General features: G+C 35.2%; 1 protein-coding gene across 3 annotated transcripts in view; it reads right to left on the bottom strand.

The window, feature by feature from the left end:
* Positions 1–24,949, bottom strand: part of LOC138716251 (cyclic GMP-AMP phosphodiesterase SMPDL3A) — a 1,162,941-nt gene that overhangs the window by 208,928 nt on the left and 929,064 nt on the right. For all 3 annotated transcript variants that reach the window (XM_069849108.1, XM_069849110.1, XM_069849111.1), the window contains exon 4: positions 19,649–19,811. In XM_069849108.1, the coding sequence (XP_069705209.1) occupies positions 19,649–19,811 (163 nt within the window). The remainder of the gene's footprint in view (positions 1–19,648; positions 19,812–24,949) is intronic.

Below are 24,949 nucleotides of genomic sequence, written 5' to 3'. Positions count from 1 at the left end.
AAATTGTGAGTTTTCTTCAATAAGTTTTGAAACAAGAGTTGGTATCTTAACCAATGGTAAAAAAAAAAAAAAAAAATGGGAGTTTTCTTCATTATATCGAAGACTCGGGAATTCTTCAGATAACCATTTCCTTGATTGTTTCGAACGTATTGGTTGCTGCAACAATGAAATCCAGGTTGTAGATTAGATGTCCTTTTTCTAATTAAGAATTAGAATTTGAGAAAAACAAGGGGCAAAAGAAGTATTACTGCCTTTCAACAATAGGTGCTATAGATTGTATTCATGTTTTGATACTGACAAATACATGGACACATAAGAAACAGTAAAGATTATATATTACGGTTATAGGAACACAAATAAATATAATATAATTATTAAAGAAATTAGTAATAGACATGTTTCGGAGATGCTTCTCCATCTTCAGTGACTATTTACCACGACGGCTGGTTCAGGTGATCGAACCGCGTTGTTGCTTGGCTTAAAGGAGACTGACAAGCAACAACGCGGTTCGATCACCTGAACCATTCGTCGTGGTAAATAGTCACTGAAGATTGAGAAGCATCTCCGAAACATGTCTGACTATTACCAATTTCTTTAATAATTATATTATATTTATTAGTGTTCATATAACTGTAATATACAGGGTGTTTAAGAAATACGGGGCATAATTTCAAGTATGTATTTCCCACATGTAGACAATCAAAATAGTTCATTACAACATGTGTCCGGAAATGCTTCATTTCCGAGTTATGGCCTTCACCATTGAAATTCACCGGAACGTTTTTCTTTCCGCAGGTCGTTGTCATTACAGAAGATGTTCAAAATGTCCACCTCCTGCTTGAATACAGACCTCACATCGATGTATGATTAGTTGGATCCCATGTACTTGTAAACAGACTTACGGGGCAGGCGTACACAAACTTTCTGGAAAACACCATACCTCATGTTTTAGAAGACACTCCACTGATCAATCGTCAACACATTCACTTCTTGCATGATGGCGCTCCTGCACACTTCAGTCGTATGGCTTGCCGGTACTTGGATCGAAGGTTTCCTGATCGATGGATAGGTAGAGGTGGCCAAATTGCTTGGCCTCCACGCTCACCTGATCTGAACTCTCTCGATTTCTACTTGTGGGGCCATTTAAAATCATTGGTTTATTCGTATCCGGTGCCTGATTTGGAATCCCTTCGGAATCGAATTGTGGCATGGTCTGAGGACATACGCAATACTCCTGGAGTTTGGGATCGTGTTCGCAGGTCAATGAGACATCGATGTGAGGTCTGTATTCAAGCAGGAGGTGGACATTTTGAACATCTTCTGCAATGAAAACGACCTGCGGAAAGAAAAACGTTCCGGTGAATTTCAATGTTGTGACTCGGCCATAACTCGGAAATGAAGCATTTCCGGACACATGTTGTAATGAACTATTTTGATTGTCTACATGTGGGAAATACATACCTGAAATTATGCCCCGTATTTTTGAAACATCCTGTATAATCTTTAATGTTTCTTATCAAATCTATTAACACTGTATAATTGACCTAACATGTGTGTTTTATCTTTAAACATGGACAAATCATTATAAATCTTCCAACATTTTAATTTCATATCCACAGAAAGTTGCAGCTATAATTTTATACTATTTTTCAGCGTTATAGTGAATAATTTAGGAATATTATAAGGTGTAAGACGTAAATTTTAGATGGCGAACTTAAGCTAATGTAATTATTTTTCCATAAGACTGAAAATGTTTGATATAGCGTGTGTTGTAATAGATGATATAAAGAAGAAACGTGGCGATAATTTTTTCACCCCACTGAACCTTTCACTGTAAGTTACGAAACTATAAAATTCTGGGAACATACACAAGACACAGCAGCAGGAGTTTAGAATCTGAAAATTTTAATTACGAAATTTTCAGGAATGTGATTATATGACTTCATCTGTGCACTGCAGGTCTGCAGCGTTCATCCCTTGCGAGTAGTCATTAATCCGGTGGAAACAAGAAACAGAACAAGGTGGAAGAAGAGCTGTGCGGGCAAGCGTAACGACGTCTTACTTATAGCTGGTGGAAAAGGGGCTGAAGAAAATGTCAGGAAATAGAAAAACCAGCTAGAGGGAACGTCGAGGGAAAAGAAAAACCTGCGAGAAGCAATATTTCACTTTATGTAATGGCTGCGCAAGATTATAAGGGCTTATGACAGTCCCTGACCACTGACAGGCTTCGTATCGCGCCACATTAGAAATGGTTCTGAAGACCGCTGCGGCGATTCACGCGGGAGATTTACTTTTCTTCTGATTCTACCGTGGGACATCTGTCAGCTTTGTTATTTCCTCGCGTTTTAAGTTATTCTTCGTTTAGACACATGTTTTCGAATTGTGTGGAAGCAGAGACCTACAATAAGACACAGAATTGAAGTCTGTAAATTCCGGAATAAGAAAAATCGGTTGTTAATTCCCTATGTAAATTGCGGAGCAAACTGATGACGGGTAAACTTAAATTGCGGAGTACGGAAAAGGAGCTATGGAAATGGTGGGGGGGGGGGCACTGAAGCTAGGTTAACAAGTTCTTTATTTTTTTTTTTTATTTTATTGGGTTATTTTACGACGCTGTATCAACATCTAGGTTATTTAGCGTCTGAATGAGATGAAGGTGATAATGTTGGTGAAATGGGTCCGGGGTCCAGCACCGAAAGATATCCAGCATTTGCTCGTATTGGGTTGAGGGAAAACCCCGGAAAAAACCTCAACCAGGTAACTTGACCCGACCGGGATTCGAACTCGGGCCACCTGGTTTCGCAGCCAGACGCGCTGACCGTTACTCTACAGGTGTGGACAAGTTCTTTATATATAGGCCTACTTTATATTCGTATACAGGGCGATTCACGAAAATTTACCAGCACTTACGGAGCTTATTTCTGAAGATATTCTGAGCAAAAACTTTCATATAAACATATGTCCTAATGTCAATATTTTCAGAGTTACATTAATTTGAAATTGTTATTAAAATACCATTATTCTTTAGTTTTAAGGATAAAATAACATTACAGATAAAGAATGAACTATTCAGGAATACCATTTCTTTAATTACTATAGATAGTATTTTGAAGTTAAAAATGCGTTGTGAATTCCATAGCTGCATCGTGCAGAATTTTTTTTCGATTTTTAACTACAAAATTACACTTTTCTTACTCATTTATCACAGCAATTGTTACAGATCACGCCACTCTTGTAAGTTCTTTACGACTGTACTTTAAGATGCATAAATAAACTGTAAAGAATCAAGTTCCTAAAATCGTGTGATTTGTAACAATTTTTGTGCGAGATCGTGCGTATTTGCTTGGTTTCTGCACAAAACCAACCCGCGGTATGTCTAAAATTCCACATTCAGTATTCCCAACCTAACACACATAACAATTTCCCTCTTCTTACCGCTTAAGTGACATATTCATTTTACTGCTTTAGGCTTTTAACATATTATTTTTAGAGACGTTCAATATAGTAATAATTATAAATTGGGAACTTACCACTGCAATTTCACCTAAATTGCACTGTTAATTATTGTTTTTAAATATTTGCAAAAATTAAGTAAACTCTACAACTCCACTAAAGTTACTGAATTTCGTGATACATGTAACATTAAGGAAGCCGTTTGTTTTAAGTTCGCATTTATAGACTGGGGGGGGGGGAACAAACGTATATCACGGCCTGCTGGAGTATAGTAAACACAGAAAACATTTTAAAGCAACAATGTTGAAGATAGATATTTTTGTTTTCCAAAATTGCCGTCATTGAATAGAAACCAAGATGGAGATTTCATTGCAACTAATTAGAAATTCCTCTTTCAGGTATGTAATAAACGATATTCGCACAAAATAATGTACGATACACGAGCGGTATGTTTTCTTTCAATTCTCGGAAATTAAAAATGCTCAATTACGTTTCGCTTTTTCAAATTTTTCCTCGAACATGAAAACTTCAACATACCGCTCTCGTAACGCATATTACTATTGTGATAAGTGCGTAAGAATAATTTCATGTTTAGTTAAATATAAAAAAAAAAATCTGTACAAAGCAATTAACAACAAATTTTTAGGTTCAGAACACTAGCCAATTAAAGAAATGATACTTCTGAATAGTTCATTCTCTATTTGTAACATTATTTTACCCTTAAAAATAAAGAAGAAATGTATTTTACTAACAACTTCAAATTAGTGTAGCTCTGATAATATTGCGATTAGGACACATGTTTATATGACATAATTTGCTCAAAATGTCTTCGGAAATAAGCTCCGTAAGTGGCGGTAAATACTCGTGAATCACCCTGTATACGGACCTCGCCGTCTCAATTGAATAATCAATGACTATAAGTAGTCATACATGTACAGTAGATAGCTATCATTGGAGAAAATTTCGTTCCGACATCGAGTATCGAACCCAGAACCTCTCAGCTTTGCGCGCTGTATCTACATGTATGACTACTTAGAGTCATTGATTATTCAATGCAGATGACGAGATCCTCATATACGAATATAAAGTATGTATCAATGTTTACAGTCACTCCAAAAACTGTTGTCGAAAATTGCCATGAAGTCATTTAAATATGCGCTCCTGCATATCTGACTTATATCATATGTCTAAAATGCAGGTAGCAAGCCATTGATGATGCAAAGGAGGAGAGTTCGGCCGGCACCGTGAATCGGGTCTCGGCATAGCTCAGATGGAAAGAGCGTTCAGTGCGCAAAGCTGAGAGGTCTTGGACTCGATTCCCGGACCGGAACGAATTTTTCTCCAATAGGTAGGTTATTTTACGACGCTTTATCAACAGCTTAGGTTATTTAGCGTCTGAATGAGATGAAGGTGATAATGCCGGTGAAATGAATCCGGAGTCCAACACCGAAAGTTACCCAGCATTTGCTCATATTGGGTTGAGGGAAAACCCCGGAAAAAACCTCAACCAGGTAACTTGCCCCAACCGGGAATCGAACCCGGGCCACCTGGTTTCGCGGCTAGACTCGCTAACCGTTACTCCACAGATGTGGACTCCAATAATAAGTAAGTTCTTATACTTTACCAGATTTAGGACTAGCAGATTTAATCATAGCAGTAATTTAGGCTCAAGAATATATGACAAATTTATATTTAAATATCCTAATCTTGTCTATTCTAATAGTTCTGGTATTAAATTACAAAAATTATGTACTGATTTTATAAAAATTGTAAATTTAAATTTATATATTCTTATTGCAAGGTAGACATAAGACAAATTGTATTATATACTTCTTAATTTCAATTCAGGAATCCGTCCCTGAGCACGAGTTCTACTCTTTCAGGGGCGAGCTAAAGTTTTCTGTTATATTATATTTTATGTTACAATTATTAGCTAAATAAATACATAAATAAATAAATAAATAAATAAATAAATAAATAAATAAATAAATAAATAAATAAATAAATAAATAAATAAATAAATAAATAAATAAGTAAATATATAAATAAATAAGTAAATAAACAAGTAAGTAAATAAATAAGTAAATAAATAAATAAATAAATGAATAAATAAATAAATCGGAAACCTGATATGCTTCAAGTTGGTTTAGTATTAGATGCCTATATTACTGACTTAGGTTAGGTTACATGACAGTGATTTCGGTCACTTCGAGTTGTACTCCCCGTGCTGTCACACTAGACGGACGTATACGGAATGAACCTAGGTAACTCCAATCAGAAATGAATTGTTCAACTCTTAGAAACAGCTGTTGAATGAACGACACTGCGCTCTTCATTTGTGAACTCTTTCTACTTATAAACAGCTGATAAGCGAAAGTCTCTGTGCCCTTCATTTGTTTACCCCCGCTACTTTCCTCTTGAAACTTAACTGGGTATTTTCAGTCCGGAATTTACGTATACGAGATCAAAGATAAGAAAAGTCTTTTTGTCCGGAATTTGCATACGCTTCACAGAACAGCCTTGATTAGTGACAGAAATGGAAAGTCAGCTCAATAATGAAAATTGATAACAGAATATGGTATTTTAAATTAAGTTTCAAAAATGGATTATTAATGTCAACATTTGGTAGCATGAAGATGATACATAATTTCTGATCATACAGGGTGTAAATAAAATGTATGTCATAACTAGGGCAGGACTTATTTGATCAAATAATGTCTGAAATATGCATAATAGGAGCAGAAATATGTGCAAAACCATACAATTTTTTTTTGTAGGATTTAACAGCTTTCTAAGAAACAAGATATTAATGATATGTCAGATATATCGGGAGTTTCAGAATTCGACCGAAGAAATTTAAAGGGTTGTGGAGGAGTCGTAGGTAAGTATTTGTGATAGGGAACTAGAAGTCTGCGGGTTCAAACTTGTACATAATGACGTTAAATTTTTTTTGTGCCAGTACGCCACTGATTGAACTTGCAAGTGACATAGCGATGCAATATTGCTATGTCTCTGTGACGCAATCGGTAAACTCTCAGAGAGATCGAACTTTCAAACTTCAGCAGGCACCAAAATAGGTACAATAACGAGAGTGAGAATGAAACAAAGGCACTGCAGTGGCGTACTGTCCTATTATTTGGAGGTAATTTTACAGATTCTATAAATGAAAAATTTTGAAAATACGATTGATTAGTTCTTAAAAGTTGAGCTAAATTCAATCCCTAATAAGATACGAAATCATCCCATATTCTATACCTCTATTTCATTTTAGTAGGTATTGGATTATGGGTATCAAATGTGAACAAAAATTTAACAAGTGATAACTCAGATATTTTTCATCCAAGGTCCTAGATTTCCTATCTCAAATTGCTTGTCTACAACCCCTCTACAATCATATAAATTTCTTCGGTTGAATTCTGAAACACCTCACTTTATTTCTATCTTTACCTTAATTTTTCTGGCTGAAAAATACAACGAACAACATTTTAACGTTCTCTGTTGTCATATTTTATCACCCACAAGGATATTTTTTAATAGTGAAAATGATCGCTCAACAACACATGAGGTTACTGGACAAAATTTAATGTACAAATTGTGATTCTGTAAGATCCAGGTAGAAGCAAACCAGAAGACCTTATTTATTTGAGCACAGTGCTGTAAGCAGAGTTTTTCAAAACCCCTGTCTAATTTAATCTTGACAATCTTGCCATTGTGTTCCTGTGCGTGGTAAATGTGTCTCTTCAGAAATTGTGCTGCTAATTTTGCAAAAGGCGTCACGAACGAACGCACAAAAACCAAACTCAAAATATAAAACAAAATCGCGCACTTGACACTCATATTTAACTTTTTTATTGTACACAGAATAAATGTTGTATAATCTAAACAGGAAAGTCACATAACTGGCCCATAATTTTTATTTTATGTTTTACGCGATTCGTAAAAATTTAGTTCTAATACAGTAATATATCTGGGAGAGAAATAATAATAATAATAATAATAATAATAATAATAATAATAATAATAATAATAATAATAATGATTTATTTTAGCTGGCAGAGTTAAGGCCGTAAGGCCTTCTCTTCCACTCAACCAGCAAAAAGTATACATACATATGTATGAACTTACAAAGAATTCAACAATTTGGTTTAGATAAGAGTTACATGTATACAAGAGTTATTTACGAATTAAACAGCAAAATACAATGAACCATTAATTAAACAATGAAATACGAACTGTGTAGCAGAATTAAGCTAACATACATAGAATGTTAATATATTTCAAATAATGTCAGATAATAGAAAGAGATTATTATGAGACAATTTTGAAAACACAGCACTATAAGGATGCATGTCTAAAGGAAGAAGTAACAATGTAGTCAGTGATAGTTTAAGTCAGTATGATTGGAGTGAAATATTAAGAAGGTTATATTTTAAGCTGTATTTAAAAGTGTTTATTGTCTTGCAGCCCCTAATACTTTGTGACAAGGAATTCCATTGTCGCGAGGTGGATACTATAAAAGATTATGAATAACAAGATGTTCTATGAAGAGGTATACTTAGCGTGCAACAGATAAGTGATCTGGTATTTACGTCGTGGTTAGAGTGTAGATAAGAGAAACGAGACGAAAGGTAATTTGATGTTGAAGTGTGCAGAATTCGAAAGAGTAAAGACGAAGAGTGTAAAGTTCTACGTTCTTTAAGTGGGAGCCACGAAAGACTTGCGAAAGACAGTGAAGAAGAAGTATCTGAAGTATCTGAATATAATTACCTTGGCTATTAAATGACGTGCTAGCCACCCAAGCCCATAGCATGAACAATGTAATGTAAAGCTAACCAATCATTATTGTGCATATTCTCTTTTGTGTAGTAAACATGTTCTATTCTAAGTACTGTTCTGTGATCGACAATTGCACAACATTAAAGTCATCGGATTATCCAGGAAACAATGAATAAATTCCAGATTGTACGCCTACATCTTTGTTCTTTCCTGCCTGATATTGACAAACAGTATGTTGTGCAATGAATTTTCCCAGAAATCCCTCTCTCGTATTAGTCACTGAAAGAAATATGGACGCCACTGCGATACTAAAAACATATTTCTATACTTTTCTGAGAATAACCTAAAAGGTTTTACTATTTTCGATGTCCAAAAGTTTGGACATACGCTTGTGTATGCAGTATACACGTTAAATATAAGAACGTTTACACGTAAAGTACATTAACAAAGAAATTATTAATGTGTTCATATCGAAACCCTCTTCTTCACAGAGATCTCCACACTATACAAGGTGTCCCATTTATCTTAGAGTCGACGGCATTTCGGAAGGTAGTCAACTGCTATATGTGTCGTAGCATTTCTGGTTTGTGACGTCACAAGCTTGTACAGGAGGACCAATCGGAATCAATCTGTAACAAGTGCTTCCCGAGTTCGTCTGTTCACGTGTGAGTGTTGCAATACATTGAATAAGTAAAACTAACATATACTGTGTGTGTGTGTGTGTGTGTGTGTAAGATAAATATGGAAGGAGAGACTGTAAAAGACAAGTACTGCGCAGGCAGGCGCAGGAAGTAGTGTTTAAGGTGTATACTTATTTACTTTCTGGCTTTTAAGGAACCCGGAGGTTCATTGCCGTCCTCACATAAGCCCGCCATTGTTTCCTATCCTGAGCAAGATTAATCCAGTCTCTATCATCATATCCCACCTCCCTCAGATCCATTTTAATATTATTTTCTCATCTACGTCTCGGCCTCCCCAAAGGTCTTTTTCCCTCCGGTCTCCCACCTAACACTCTATATGAATTCCTGGATTCGCCCATACGTACTACATGTCCTGCCCATCTCAAACGTCTGGATTTAATGATCCTAATATGTCAGGTGAAGAATACAATGCGTGCAGTTCTGTGTTGTGTAACTTTTTCCATTCTCCTGTAACTTCATCCCTCTTAGCCCCAAATATTTTCCTAAGCACCTTATTCTCAAAAACCCTTAACCTATGTTCCTCTCTCAAAGTGAGAGTCTAAGTATCACAACCATAAAGAACAACCAGTAATATAACTGTTTTATAAATTCTAACTTTCAGATTTTTTGACAGCAGACTAGATGACAAAAGCTTCTCAACCGAATAATAACAGGCATTTCCCATATTCATTCTGTGTTTAATTTCCTCCCGAGTATCATTTGTATTTGTTACTGTTGCTCCCAGGTATTGTTTAAGGTGTATAATTATTTTAAAAAATGTTAATGAGCAGAAAGCTGCCGGCCATCATGGTGTTGGCTGCAACGTTGCCAACTCTCATGAAACGACTGCATAAGCATGTGGTGTGGGATTTAAATCAGTGCAAAGAATATTGTTAGTGAAGGAAAGAGGGTTTGCTTGGTGTCATGCTTATTGTAATCAACGTCTAAGGTCATTATTGTCTATTGAGAATTTAAATTCTCTGGTCCGCTATTTGTATTGCACGTGCGTGTGAAGTACGATGTGGCAATGTCGTAAGCTGCCTTGCTCCCTCTAGCTGTCTCTCTCGACGCAAACGCAAGCAGACGGCCTCCTTCCCAATTGCCGTCGACAAATATTGTACAATATCGCTTCAAACAAAAGTTGTTTACGTACAATGCTGTATTACCACTACATTTATATCTTTCTTGTAACTTCGATTATTAAGAAAATTCGAGTAATGTCTTAATTTCTTTAAATGACACCATGTACATTTTATTAAATTAATCATTTAAACTTTTCAAGATCTGTTACAAATGTATCACAATATAGGCTCCAATGAGCAAAGCATTGAGGGGCGAAAAGAACACGGAACCCATAGTGTACGCATGCGTACTCACTATAAGGCTCGTAACACACTACAGCGAGAGCTATGAACTATGTAATGTGTGGACACGGTTTAGCTTAGCCTAACGTCTTCACACTACAGTGATAAATGTCAGTGGAGCCATCTCTGTATAGATAATTACGAATTGTATTACGTCATACGGCATACGGAAGCCAGTTTGATCACAGACCTTATACATAATACTATACAAGGTCTTTAGGTTTGATATGCGCTGAGAATAAGGTGCTTAGGAAAATATTTGAAGCTAAGCGGGATGAAATTACAAGAGAATGGAGAAAGTTACACAACGCAGGACTGCACGCATTGCATTCTTCAACTAACATAACAACAAACATTCAATCCAGATGTTGAAATGGGTAGGGTATGCAGTAGGTATGGGTGAATCCAGAAATGCAAATAGAGTGTTAGTTGGGAGACCTGAGGGGAAAAAGACCTTTGAGGAAGTGAAGGGAAGATAATATTGAAATGGATTTGAGGGAGGTGGGATATTATAGTAGGGAATGAATTAATCTTGCTCAGGATAGGGACCGATGGTGGGCTTATGTGAGGGCGGCAATGAACCTCCGGGTTCCTTAAAAGCCATCTGTAAGTAAGTAGACATATTATTTGCACTCCTGTTACAAAAAAAAGCTTTAGGCGTAATTGATCAACTATTGATAAGATATTTTGTATTCGACAGATAATGGAGAAAAAATGGGAGTGTAAGGGTACAGTGCATCAGTTATTCATAGATTTCAAAAAGGCATATGACTCGATTAAGAGAGAAGTTTTATATGATATTCTTATTGAATTTGGTATTCCCAAGAAACTAGTTCGATTAATTAAAATGTGTCTCAGTGAAACGTACAGCAGAGTCCGTATAGGTCAGTTTCTGTCAGATGCGTTTCCAATTCACTGTAGGCTAAAGCAAGGAGATACACTATCACCTTTACTTTTTAACTTTGGTCTAGAGCAGGGGTCGTCAGCACAGAGCACGCTGGGGCTAGTCTCTCTTACCCGCGGAAAACGCAGTGCACTAGTGTGCACTTAGGAAAATATTTGGGGCTAAGAGGGATGAAGTTACAGGAGAATGGAGAAAGTTACGCAACACAGAACTGCACGCATTGTATTCTTCACCTTGCATAATTAGGAACATTAAATCGAGACGTTTGAGATGGGCAGGGCATGTAGCACGTATGGGCGAATCTAGAAATGCATATAGAGTATTAGTTGGAAGGCCGGAGGGAAAAAGACCTTTGGGGAGGCCGAGACGTAGATGGGAGTATAATATTAAAATGGATTTGAGGGAGGTGGGATATGATGATAGAGACAGGATTAATCTTGCTCAGGATAGGGACCGATGGCGGGCTTATATGAGGGCGGCAATGAACCTCCGAGTTCCTTAAAAGCCAGTAAGTAAGTAAGTAAGTAAGTAAGTAAGTAAGTAAGTAAGTAAGTAAGTAAGTAAGTAAGTAAGTAAGTAAGTAAGTAAGAGGGATGAAATTGCAAGAGAATGGATTAAGTTACACATTGCATTCTTCAACTAACATAACAAGAAACATTAATCCAGATGTTTGAAATGGGTAGGGCATGTAGTAGGTATGGGTGAATCCAGAAATGCATATAGAGAGTTAATAGGAAGATCTGAGGGAAAAAGTCCTTGGAGAAGTGATAGGAGGATAATACTAAAATGGTTTTGAGGGAGATGGGATATGATAGTAGAGACTGAATTAATATTGCATAGGATAGGGACCGATGGTGGGTTTATGGGGCGGCAACGAACCTCCGGGTTCCTTAAAAGTCATCTGTAAGGAGACATAATATTTGCACTCCTGTTACAAAAAGTTTAACAAATTTGATAAGAAGTTTCAGTTCGTAGGGTGTTTCGTGTATGCAATAGGTGCTTCCATGCAACATGAAATATATTCAATATTGTATATATATTTCCCGTACTAAATATTTATTTAACTTCTTATCTCACGGTGATAAAAGTTATACAAATTTCCTTTTGATAAGTTTTACAACACGTTATAAAACGAACAGTTATAAAATTTCCTTCGGTTATTACGACTTGAAATAAATTCGTGTGACACACATCTCGTCTGGAACCTAATGCCAGTTTTTCATTTTCCTGTGCGGACCTCCCCGTCTCCTGCAAAATGAGAGAGTTCTAACCCTCAGATTAAGAGGTATCTAAAACATTAAACGTCATTGTTTGACATTATTTATATACGGTCGAATGTTTGGAAGATCCTATAGACTAAATATCTAGTTTATTAAACTCTATGTCGTTCTTAGACATTAATATCCAAGTCTCGCCGTCGTGTTGCAATGCAGAGTCTCGTTCCATTTCTTTTACGACCACAGATTCCTTGATAGTATCCTGTCAATGGATATTCTGTTTCGTCTTCATTCAGAAGATATCGTACTGAAGAACCCCCGATGACATTATCCCGTTCCCAATTTATTTAGTGCAAGGATGTTCAATCACCTTCTGCATGAAGTAACATGGAATATAATGAAACTGGAGATAGATTTTAACCGTTGTTAAAGTCAAAGCAAACACAATTTAGCTATAATATAACAAAGGAAAGATCTACTCATTGAAAAGGAATAGTTACTGTTTGTATTAAGTTGATTCATTTGAATATTTGAAAGGAAATGGACGTAAGGGCACAATTTTTCTCTGTACAATGTAACTGTCACTACCAACAGACGCATCCATTTCCATTTCATATAATTTATTGCATTCTACAGGGTGTAACAGAATAACTATTCCTAATTTTCTGATGTGATACAGACCATGAAATTAAACATTTTTTCTTAATAAAGTAATGTCCGGAAATGCTTCGTTTTCAAGTTATAGTGGTATGAAGGAAAAAATGAAAGAATCTGAACTTGGAAAGTTACTTTATTTACTTTTTTACGGTTACACAGTAACTTTTTAAAACCTAATATCAGCTATGAAGCAAGTGATGTTAACAAACTACAGGAACTGTTCAAAATTGCGACCGATATTGTTGACACACAAAGTATAACGCAATGTGATTGAACGACAAATTCTTCAAAATTTCTGTGGTCGGTTACGAAGATCTTCAAAAGCAAGAATAATTCTAGCAACTAATTCTTATGCTGTGTCGATGAGTGTTTCATAAATAATTGATTTAATATGACCCCCAAACACAAAAATCAACTGGAGTCAAATCTGGGGAACGTGTAGGCCAAGAAACTGAATCTGCTCGGAAATTGTACATACATTTGAATCATTTCGAAAATTTAAAGACGAAATATGCGGGTGCACCGTCGTGTTGAAAGATCATGTTTCTCGGAATATTAATTGGGACATCAAGTAACTCCGGAACCATTTCCGAAAGAAAAATACGATAAACATGTTCATTCAATCGCGCTGCATATGATATGGCCTGTTTACTATTTCAATATTTGTATACCAATGGATTTTAATACCATGAAATTAAATAAACAGATCGCACAAACGATATTTTGTGACATACAACAACAAACTAATTTCAATTATTATTTCCATGGTAACAAGAACAGTTGAAACATAAATACAGCCATAATGCAAGTGATGAGCTCTGTTTTTTTATACGAAGCATTTCCGGACATTACTTCATTAAGAAAAAAATGTTTATTTTCATGTCCTCTATCATATGAGAAAATTCGGAACAGTTAAGTATGTTACACCCTGTATAGATCTCACATCAACAGCGTAGTTTTGAGATGTGAAAGAAAGTAAAACACGTATATAGAAAACTATACCCCACAACACATAGTAAGAACATTATTTCAATTTTCAAGCATAAACAATCAATTCAATAGAGAGTAAGAGTGTGGAGAAGTTTTATTAATTCTGTTCTAAACTTCTACTTTTCGCCCTTCAAAACTTGAAGATATTTAGACAGTGCATTAAATACATGAACAGTAACCTCATTTTTTATAACAGCTAGGATTAACAATACAGCTGGAGATCTGATATGTATCTTGTATTAAAATAATAAGATTCTGATTGATACTAAAATTACCTTGATTTCTAACGTCACACAACATCAGGGAAAGAATGTACTCAAAATCTATGACAAAACTTTAAAAATTGGAAAAATATTTTTACATGATGTCCTTTTATGTATGCCTGTAATATTATTCTTAGGACTTTCTTTTGTAAAACAAAAATACATTTCTGATGAATTAAGATAATCATTACACAAGGAAAGTATGCAAAATATAACATTTTAATAGTCACACTAACAGGATCTTAACCCCTTCAGGTCTGATGTACAGTAGTGGCAAAAAAAAAAAAAAAACAGGACCGACTCTTGTAGCTGATTTCAGAGCCTTGTTCACTCAGAGCACGATAGACAGATAACTAAGACTTTCTTGGTTCGAATCCTGCCTGGGAAGGAAACTTTTTTTGTTCCTTATTCAAAGTTATTCCCAATACTTTTGGATTGCAGCGATATTTTACTACTTAATTAACTTATTATTCCCAGAACATGAATTTTACCAGCAATCTAAAAGTATTGGGAATAAATTTGAATAAGGAACAAAATAAAGTTTCCTTCCAAGGCAGGATTCGAACCACGAAAGTCTTAGTTACCAGTCTATCGTGCTCTGGAGTGAACAAGGCTCTGAAATCAGCTACAAGGATCGGTCCGGTTTTTTTTTGCCACTACTGTACATTTGGAATGTCTTCGATACTTTTCAATATGAATTAAAAATAAAATTTAAAATTTTGGGGCCCCAAGGGTCAAAATTGTCCCCAAATTTTTATTTTCTGTGAAGACTTGATTTGGGAATTTTGGATCCCCAGAATGATTGTGTGACCAGTTTTTTTTTTCAATTTTGTTTAATATAAATTCTGGTCTGAAAGGGTTAATGCATAACAAGCAAATCTCAATTTAGAAGTAATATATTTTATGTTACCTCTGACTGAGGTTCTGGCTAATATCTACATCTATTATCAAGCAGTACATCTCACTTGACGATGTGTGTTAGAGGAAGAACAATTGAGGACCGTTTCTGCAAAACTTGCTAACTGCAAAATTTGAAAAATTGAGATTTTCATGGATTCGTTAAAATGTTAAAGGCGTCTTAGTAAAATTGAATTATTTTTCTTCATTGTAGTGTGTCAAAATGTGATCGTTTTTTTTTCGAAGCTTCCCTTCTGCTAAGTGATAGTTAGGGGAGTCGGTTAGTATCGGACATCGGGTAATATCGGACAGTGAGTTTCTTTCATCTACCACACGATGATAGTACCTGATTGACATGGTTACGTTTCTGTGATGTCGCATAGAGAAACGTAACCATGTCATTCAGGTACTACCATATGCTGGTAGATGAAAGAAACGCACTGTCCGATACTACCCGATGTCCGATACTACCCGACTCTCCCCTACAGCAAAAATTTGCTTATTACAGTGTTTTGTCTCCCCTGTAAAATTTAGTTTTCTCAGCTAGCAAGTTTTGCAAAAACGGTCCTCAATTGTTTGTATACATCTGAAGTCTAATTACTGTAATATGTATCTAGTCAACGCGGAACTGGCCACCCTAACCCATTATCTCCTGACTTACTTGCCTCATGAGTGATGCCTTATTGGTGTCACTTATGGTTCAAACGTGTCTTCGGCAGTTGACTAAACAATAACAGTACTCTATGTATATTCTCCAGTTCAGGTGATTACGAAATTTTAAAGCAAGATTGATTCCTTGAGATCAATCCCATTTAATCTAATGTACGAGAATTGAAACACTTTAGACTATTACCAGTAGTAAAATGGCGTTCGATATTTCATTTCTTAGGTACATCTAAATTCATAACAATCCATAATCATTGTCATCCATCCTGCCCACTCGCATACTCATGCCAACTTATCATACGGGACTGGCAGAATTCGAATAATTGGGTGTGCTAACCTCAGAACGGTTTTCTTCAACATAATCGTTAAAAATTAGACAGAGGTGAAAATGGCATATAGTCTACGTCAATATGCGCAGCGTCAGAAAAGGAAATAAACATATACTTGTTTGTGAACGTAACAACAAAACACGGTTCTTCCCAAATTAGTGTGAAAATGATAGGTTTGTTTGCGTATTAAAACCCGATTGTACACACGCGCTGAACTGCAAAATCGCCACATTAGCATTGAACTAAAAGACAAATATCAACAGTGACGTTTATCTCCATTCGTAACAGTGTTACTACAATAGATTTGTGTAGCCAACATATTGCGTTTTGTCACGGTTACTCAATTATTTTCAAAATTGTACTGATAAACATGTGAGAGTGAATTTAGAATTACTTTTTTTTTCTTCAAATTCAAATACATTTATTTAATTCATTACGTCATCACTACATGAGGCATTGCAGCCCGAAAAAGCAGAAGCTCGTGCTCGAACGCAGTTCAAACAAAATATTTTAGAAAATTGAAGAGTGTTCACTCAGGACAGTAACATTAATACAGTGTAAAAACAGATAACATGTAATAATCTATATAAAATAATAGAACATACAAAAGTTTACGTATATTAAACTTGAAAAGTTTAAGAAAATAAAAGCACCACCTTGATTTCAACTCTCATTTGTTACACGTTATTTTAGATTTAAATTACCTCTCGTTTTATATACGTACAGGACATTTTAAAAATAACTTTCTAGATTTATACATATTTACCAAAAATTTTATTATGCTGATCCAAAATGCTGATCTTCTAACTCAGTGGTCGTCAGCACTCGCTGAAAAGTGCAAAGGGTAAGAGATGCTGTCCCGCGTGAACCGTCGTGCAGCAGCGAGAGATAGAGAGCATACCCGCTAGCAGATACGACTGCACCATAGTGCACTGAATTTTCCTGTTCTAATTTATTCTTTCTATTAAAATGTAGTATATTTCTTATTCAGAATATTCTGTTTTTCAAAATTCAGGATCTTGAGGTCTACCAAAAATTATTGGTCTGGTGTATTAAACAAAAAATCTACTAATTAATCTAATTTGTTTCTTAAATCTTTGTGTCAAGTGTACTTAGCCCATTGTTAGCTATAATTAAAGAGTTATAACCTTTATTCTGCGTCCAAAAAATTCTCCTGTGTTTTAATTCCGCAGTTGTTTGTATTTGAAAAGAAACTAATTTTGTCTGGTGCAGTTATCATGGGGATACATTTTAAATTTATTTTGATTTTTGTAAAAGTCATAAATGTTTGTTTACATATTTGTTCTAGATTTGATACGAAATTCTAGAAAAAAAAAAAGATGTTGTTGTGTAATATAAAAGTTTATACTGACAAATCTTGATAATTATTGTCAGAAGTAAAATTAAAGCATAGGGTGTCGATTTTGCCACTCCTCCCAAATCTAACACACCATAGTGCACTACTGTTATTTGTAGAACATTAATAGGACAATAAGAGCGCAAAATCGAAACTTTTTGGATTGATTCATGTAATCTGCTACAAGGAAGAAGTTGTGCTTGTCTCATTAAATGTTGTCATAATTGCACCTAAATATTTAACTTGTGTGGATATACACATGGCACGAAATGGGCGGGTGGTGACGTCACAATTGGATGGAGTTACGCAATAATAGACCAAACGACAATAAAAAAAAAAGATATTTGCACAAATCTGTTGATGGCAGGCTAATTTAACTCGGAAAAAATCAAGAATGCGATATCTCAATTTTGCTGCTATTTATAAGCAAAAATTAGTTTATTGCATAAAATTCATTTATTTATTTTGCTTTGAAATATTAATTCAACTGCTGGTATCTTATTAAAATCAGTTAGCCCTTTTTGGTATTACTTGTGCTATTATATTTTAATGGTATGAATGTTAGAATACTTCTTGCATATAATGTTTTATAAAAACATAGAAACATTTTTGTTTTATAATTTCACACTTTCCTACTTAGACTCATCCAACACCCCTTCGAAACGGGTGAGTTCAAGTGGTAAATTCAAAGATATCGGGTGCTATTCAAAGACATTTCGCTAGTCCGCGCTACGAGCGTACTAAACTAGCCCCGTCTATTGACTGGTTACTTGTACAGGATTCATATCATATCATATCATATCATATCATATCATATCATATCATATCATATCATATCATATCATATCATATCATATCATATCATATCATATCATATGTCTATGAATACGGTCCATCGTCTCTACGCATTTTTGCGCACGCACGCACACACGCACACACACACACACACACACATATATATATATACAGGGTGTAACAACTGTAATGTTTAGAATTTCTGGAACATGTTCCCTGACACGTTCTACGTCGATTAAACCTAACATACCTATATCCAAAATTCTATAGGTTTGGATTATTTGTACTCCAAAGTTAAATTTTTTAGTTTAATTTTATCGCTGAATACTGAAAGAAGTAACACCAATTTCCGAAAGTGACATGTCTGTGTCATTATTTTTATTATTACCATATTACAGTTTAATATCAACTACTTGTGAGTATGAAAGAAGCAGTGCAAAGTTGAAAAAAAAAAATGTCCTTAAGATTCCAAACACTGTACTTCTTGAAATTTGCCAATAGAAACGTGAAAATACCTGTGCACTAGGAATCCTACGATTTGGGAACCGTGCTTGATATGCCAAAACAGCTGCTGTTGAATTGCTATCACACAGTCCATACAAATGAACTATGTCGGCGTATTCCTGATGTGTGTACACAAAAGGCGTGTTTTAATGGTCAAAACTCAATAAAAAGACTAGTCACAATACGGTTTATTTTTCTCACAACTGTTATTTTAAACTGTTGTCTGTTTCGTTTCCTTAGCAACCTAAACAATTTTAATTTAATTTCTCTTAAAAGTAAAATTTCCTTCATTCACTGCTTTTCAAATGTTTCTTATGTATCTCTACTTAGTAATGTCATAAAATAGTCCTTGTATAAACGGTATAATGCTTGGAGCTGCAAGAAGTTCTATTTTTTCCAGCTATGTTATCTCTGTAACCTCTCAATTTCGGATATAGGTATGTTAGGTTTAATCAACGTAGAACGTGTCAGGGAACATGTTCCAGAAATTCTAAACATTAAAGTTGTTACACCCTGTATATATATCCCTTGTATTTACTCTCCTATTCCGATTTTAGCTTCCACCACCATTCTTTTATTTGCTCATTTGTTCTACAGTTTACAAAGATGACGATCAATGTTTGTTGCGGACTATATAACGAAAAAATATCAAATAAAACTGACAATTCTTGACAGCTGTACTAGTAGCATCACATCAGTAAGCAGTGTGACAGCATTTTGTTTAGTCTGTATCCATGGCAATGTTCGTGTCCCAACTTTCAATACAGTCACATTCAGAAAAGAGCGCTGTACTCACCCCGTCCACAGGACGAACTCGATGTTGTCGCCATGTTTGCTTTTCATCGCCTTGGCCGCGGACTCGACCAGCGCCCAGGGAGAGTCACAGTTGTAGTCCCCGAACCTGCCTGCAGGCCTCCGGTTCACGAGACCGCCGATCTTGTTGTCAGTTCGACGGCACTCTGCGAAAAAAATCAGTTACAGCGTCCAAGTGACAACAATCTTGCAATGTGAGACATTTATTACACTATCTTCAGAAATATTAATGACTGAGTACAAGATGAAACTTGGGAAACTGATGACACAAAAGGAATTCAAGTTTACATTGATGATATTAGAAATGATTGCGTTCTTTAAAAAGTACAAGCAATATTGCTTCCAGATAATACTCGCATAAATGTGTTATTTATTTATTTATTTATTTAAATACAGAATAAAGAATATAATTACAAAACAAACAAGAGAAATAGAAATAAAATAATACAAGCAATATAAAAAGAAGATACAGTAGTATTAACAAAATTTCAGACCGAATGATCAGCGCTCGTGTTCGGTCGCAGTTCAGTTAAAATAAAAAAATAATAGTAATAATAAAAATAAATAAGTAAAATAAAATAAGAACTAAAATATAATTACAGCGGCAATGGAATTATATAATATAATATTAACACTAGAGAAGAATAATATCGCACGTGAAAAGTAGGACTAATATATATTTCAAAATTATAGAATACAAATACAATATAGGTTGATTAATTCATACACATAGGCTATAAATTTATTTAATCAAATTGAAGATATTAACACGTTTCTAATTTTCTTGTTATATGTTAGTGGGTTACATGTTTAGAAGTTCTGGGCGTAATTTAGTTAAAGCATTGTACAACCGAGGGCCGAAATTTATGCTATGCTTTAGACCAGCAGATGTGAGACATTTTGGTTCTACTAATGTGGAATTAATATTTCGCCTTGTGTCATAATTGTGTGTCTGTAATACAAACTTATTACGATTTTTATGATAAAATTTTAACAGCGTATACTTATGAATTTGTTCAATATTAAATACATTAAATTCAGAATAAATTAATTTAGTTGGATAATCGAAACGTTTCTTCAAACAAATTTTAATTATTCGTTTTTGTAGTAAATTTAACGGACTAAGGTTAATTTTTGTACTTCCACCCCAAACAATTATACCATATTGAATGATAGACTGAATAATGGCCAAATAAACATTTCGTAGAACTCTAATAGGTAAGTAGCATCGAAGATTAACGAATTTATAAATTGTTTTACGGAGCCTCTTACAAAGATAACTAATGTGATGAGGCCATTTTAAATTCTGATCAATAATGATACCCAGATATTTGACATACGTGGCTTCTTTCAATGATGGACATTTACAACTTTTGGGATCTAAACAATTTTCACTGTGTATTATTAGTCTATATTGATCGCTATATTTTGAATTTTAAATTTTGAACACTGGCAGCTGTTAACGAAAAAGGAACTAAAGTTGATTTAGATATACTTAAGGAAAGGAAGTTGGAATTAAGCCATTTTTAACAATGTTAGCACCTATATTAGCATATCTTAGTATATCTTAGTTTAGATCTAAATGGAAGAGTGAAAAGAGAAGAAACTGGTAAAGAAATAAAGAGCATGTAGATGGAGAGTAGCTGCGAATATAATGAATAAGCAGTCGCGGACAGCCGATAAGGGGTGGTCCTCCAGCTTGGGGGTTGGGCGAAGGGCTAACAACTCATCACCGTAAAAAACAGCTTTTTACGAAACCTAACAATAAGCCTCGGAATGGGACTGATTCTCCGGCACGACATAATTAGGAACATTAAATCGAGACGTTTGAAATGGGCAGGGCATGTAGCACATATGGGCGAATCCAGAAATGCATATAGAGTATTAGTTGGGAGGCCGGAGGGAAAAAGACCTTTGGGGAGGCCGAGACGTAGATGGAAAGATAATATTAAAATGGATTAGAGGGAGGTGGTATATGATGGTAGAGACTGGATTAATCTTGCTCAGGATAGGGACCAATGGCGGGCTTATGTGAGGACGGCAATGAACCTCCGAGTTCCTTAAAAGCCAGTAAGTAAGTAAGTAAGTAAGTAAGTAAGTAAGTAAGTAAGTAAGTAAGTAAGTAAGTAAGTAAGTAAGATGTTAAAAATTACTAATAAAAACCATTCAATTTCAAATCGATAGATATATGCCTTGTATGTTCCAGAAATATCAAATGTGTTTATGGCTTTTAACTGGACATTCGGTCAAATATACTGTAGGTTAATGTTACAAGTAACTCAGCTACAAGCAGTTATTTATGTCTTGAGGCTTTCCGGGCGTTTCATATAGAATAAAGGCTGGTTCACAATAAACCGGGAACGGAAACGACGAGAACGAGAACGGAAATATTATTTAAATAAATGTATTTAAATGTGAGCATTCACAATGAGCTATTATTTATTATATTTATATTTTCTATCGAAATAGTAAAAAATCATGATCTTATTCGCAATAGTTACTGATTAGAAGGGTATTAAACAATTTGGGAAAAACATTTTCTTCTGAGTAAACTGTGGACTTTCCACAAATAGGGTAAACTAGGGTCTGATGGACAGTCGGGCATGTTGGACACTCCGTACTTTAACGTGTTACCGCGCCACTTGTGGGCACCACATTCAGCTAGAAGTCAATGACGGAAGTAGGCACGAGTGGGGCTACTTCCGTCATTGACTTCTAGCAGAATGTGGTGCCCACAAGTGGCGTGGTAACACGTTAAAGTACAGAGTGTCCAACATGCCCGACTGTCCAACAGACCCTAGTTTACCCTATGGTATTACAGTTTTTTGTTGCATACAACATGAACTATTCACTCTGAAAATCTGCAGGATTATTTCACTTCCACCCTTAATATTTACTCTTCTTCTGTACAGTATTATTGTCATTTCTTTATCTGTGAATAGACAAGGCATTTTATGTGTGAATGATCAGCAAGCTTATGTTTCGAATTGCGCAGGAGTTTAGAATGATCCACGCTTGTGGAGTAACGGTTAGCACGTCTAGCCGCGAAACCAGGTGGCCCGGGTTCGATTCCTGGTCGGGACAAGTTACCTGGTTGAGGTTTTTTCCGGGGTTTTCCCTCAACCCAATATGAGCAAATGCTGGGTAACTTACGGTGCTGGACCCCGGACTCATTTCACCGGCATTATCACCTTCATCTCATTCAGACGCTAAATAACCAAAGCTGTTGATAAAGCGTCGTAAAATAACCCAATAAAATAAATAAAATAAAAAGTTTAGAATGAGACTGGTAATGTTTGAAATTTAATCTATGTAATGATTCTCCAGTTGTAGAACTTAGAGCACATGAAGAATTCCGTTAGTGGGGGATTTATAACTGCAGCAAAGAAATGAACATGAAAAGTTATTGCTCAAAAATGCAATTATACTTAATACTGAAATAATATATTAATAATTCCGTTGTCCGTTTAATGATAAAACATATGTACCATTCAATTACTTCCATTTCTCCGTAATTCATTTATATTGTACCTTCTGAATTATATCTTCTGTAATACTATGCAAAAGCCCGCAATATACGTGGAGTAAAACTGTGTGGAAAAAAAGGCACTTCCCGTCGAGAGAGATTTCCAAATATCACTGCGCTTCCCATCCAGTCAGTTGTTGACTTCCAGGTTATGAAAGCGTTGAATAGCTCGGCGGTGTGAGGAAATATGCAGGATTTAATTAAAGATGATAAATGGCGGAAACACCAGCAAGAATTCTGATTTGTTCCTACTCAAAATATTTCATAAGGTATTTGCGAGTGTATGAAATTCAACACCTGCCACAGAGAAAAATAATAACCTTTAAAATTCCGGATAAATTTCGCCTGTGGTAGAGAAAATAAACGGTGCAACTCTAATGAACATGTTCCCTCAAATATAAAAAAATGTGCTTGAATCGAAATAGTATAAAAATGAGCGTGACGGCATTGACACATACTTTCTCATATATTTTATGCGTATGGCAATAATTCAGTTCCTTATGATTTCCATAAAATGTTAATGCTTGTAATTTATTTTCTCTCACTACATATCTTAAGCAAATACAGGGTAAGTAACGTAATCAATTTCAGGAGATTCTTTGAGATATTTCGAAGAAAAAAATTTTTAGTAATTTTGCTAGCTTTGTTTCCTTTTGAAGATAAAATTGTTCTATGTGAAGTACTTCATATCTCAGTAAATTTAAGAGAGCAGTGTATTATGATAACTAGACTTCATGGAATTGCCACGAGAATCGTAAGGTTTACTACGCACGCGGTATAGACTGTATGAGAAGGGGACGTGCAACGGATGGAGTATGCCTCTGATGTAAACACTGAGCAGTATACTGCTGTTACAATAAAACCTGTATCCTGCATTCAAGAAATATAATGAATGATCATTGAAGTAGGAAATGTTTAAACATGTAAATACACAATTATTTTATAGTGAGATATATTAACTCTTAAAATTTAATGTAAGATACTCACATCATCCTTGAATATGTGCATTGCAGTGAAGAGTTAGGTACATTTTTAGCGACTGCAAAGTGAACCTCCTCCGATGGTCACTCAGACAGTTTTTATATTGGTAAAATGTAATAGGTGCATATTTGAAGAACGGGAAGTCATTACTTTTTAGTACACCAACTTCAGACGTCTTGTCGTGATCTGATAGTGAATGAATGAATGAAGGAATGAATATCCTGGTAAACATTATTTATAATACGAAGTTGTGAATAGGCAGAATTTTTAGCAATAATATTTCTCAACTTACATTTCACTTTTTCCGAAATTAGTGAATTGTTATTTTGGATAACGGTTTGTGATATTTTATCCACTATATTAAGGGCGTCTGAGAGTTTAGTTTAGACGATTCTAACAGGGTGATGCTTTTGGACACGATTTTAAAATTAGAATCAATGAACAGAATATCTTCCAATACCTGTTCAGAAGGCAATGATTTTACAGCTGCAACAGCGGAACTGTGTGTGCTATCCAATGCATCAATTACCTCCATTATTTTGCTGTACTGTTCTGCATAATAATTAACAGCATCCAACCACGTTTTCCAACGGGTCAAGACTGGCTGCGGGGGTAAGGGTATTCCAGGGGCAATTGTTTGGAACAGCAACACTCTCATTGTAGTATGTTTGATTGAATTCTTGTCTGCACTGAACATATGTTAAGCTTTGACTATTCCAACCACAGTAATGCAAAAACAAGTGCTTGCTTAGGTATACATTAGCTGTAGCTGCTATA

Source organism: Periplaneta americana, chromosome 16 (genome assembly GCF_040183065.1).
Source record: "Periplaneta americana isolate PAMFEO1 chromosome 16, P.americana_PAMFEO1_priV1, whole genome shotgun sequence".
In the NCBI taxonomy this organism is placed as follows: domain Eukaryota; kingdom Metazoa; phylum Arthropoda; class Insecta; order Blattodea; family Blattidae; genus Periplaneta; species Periplaneta americana.
The sequence above is the reverse complement of the archived record's forward strand: the minus strand, read 5'-3'. Positions and strand labels throughout refer to the sequence as shown.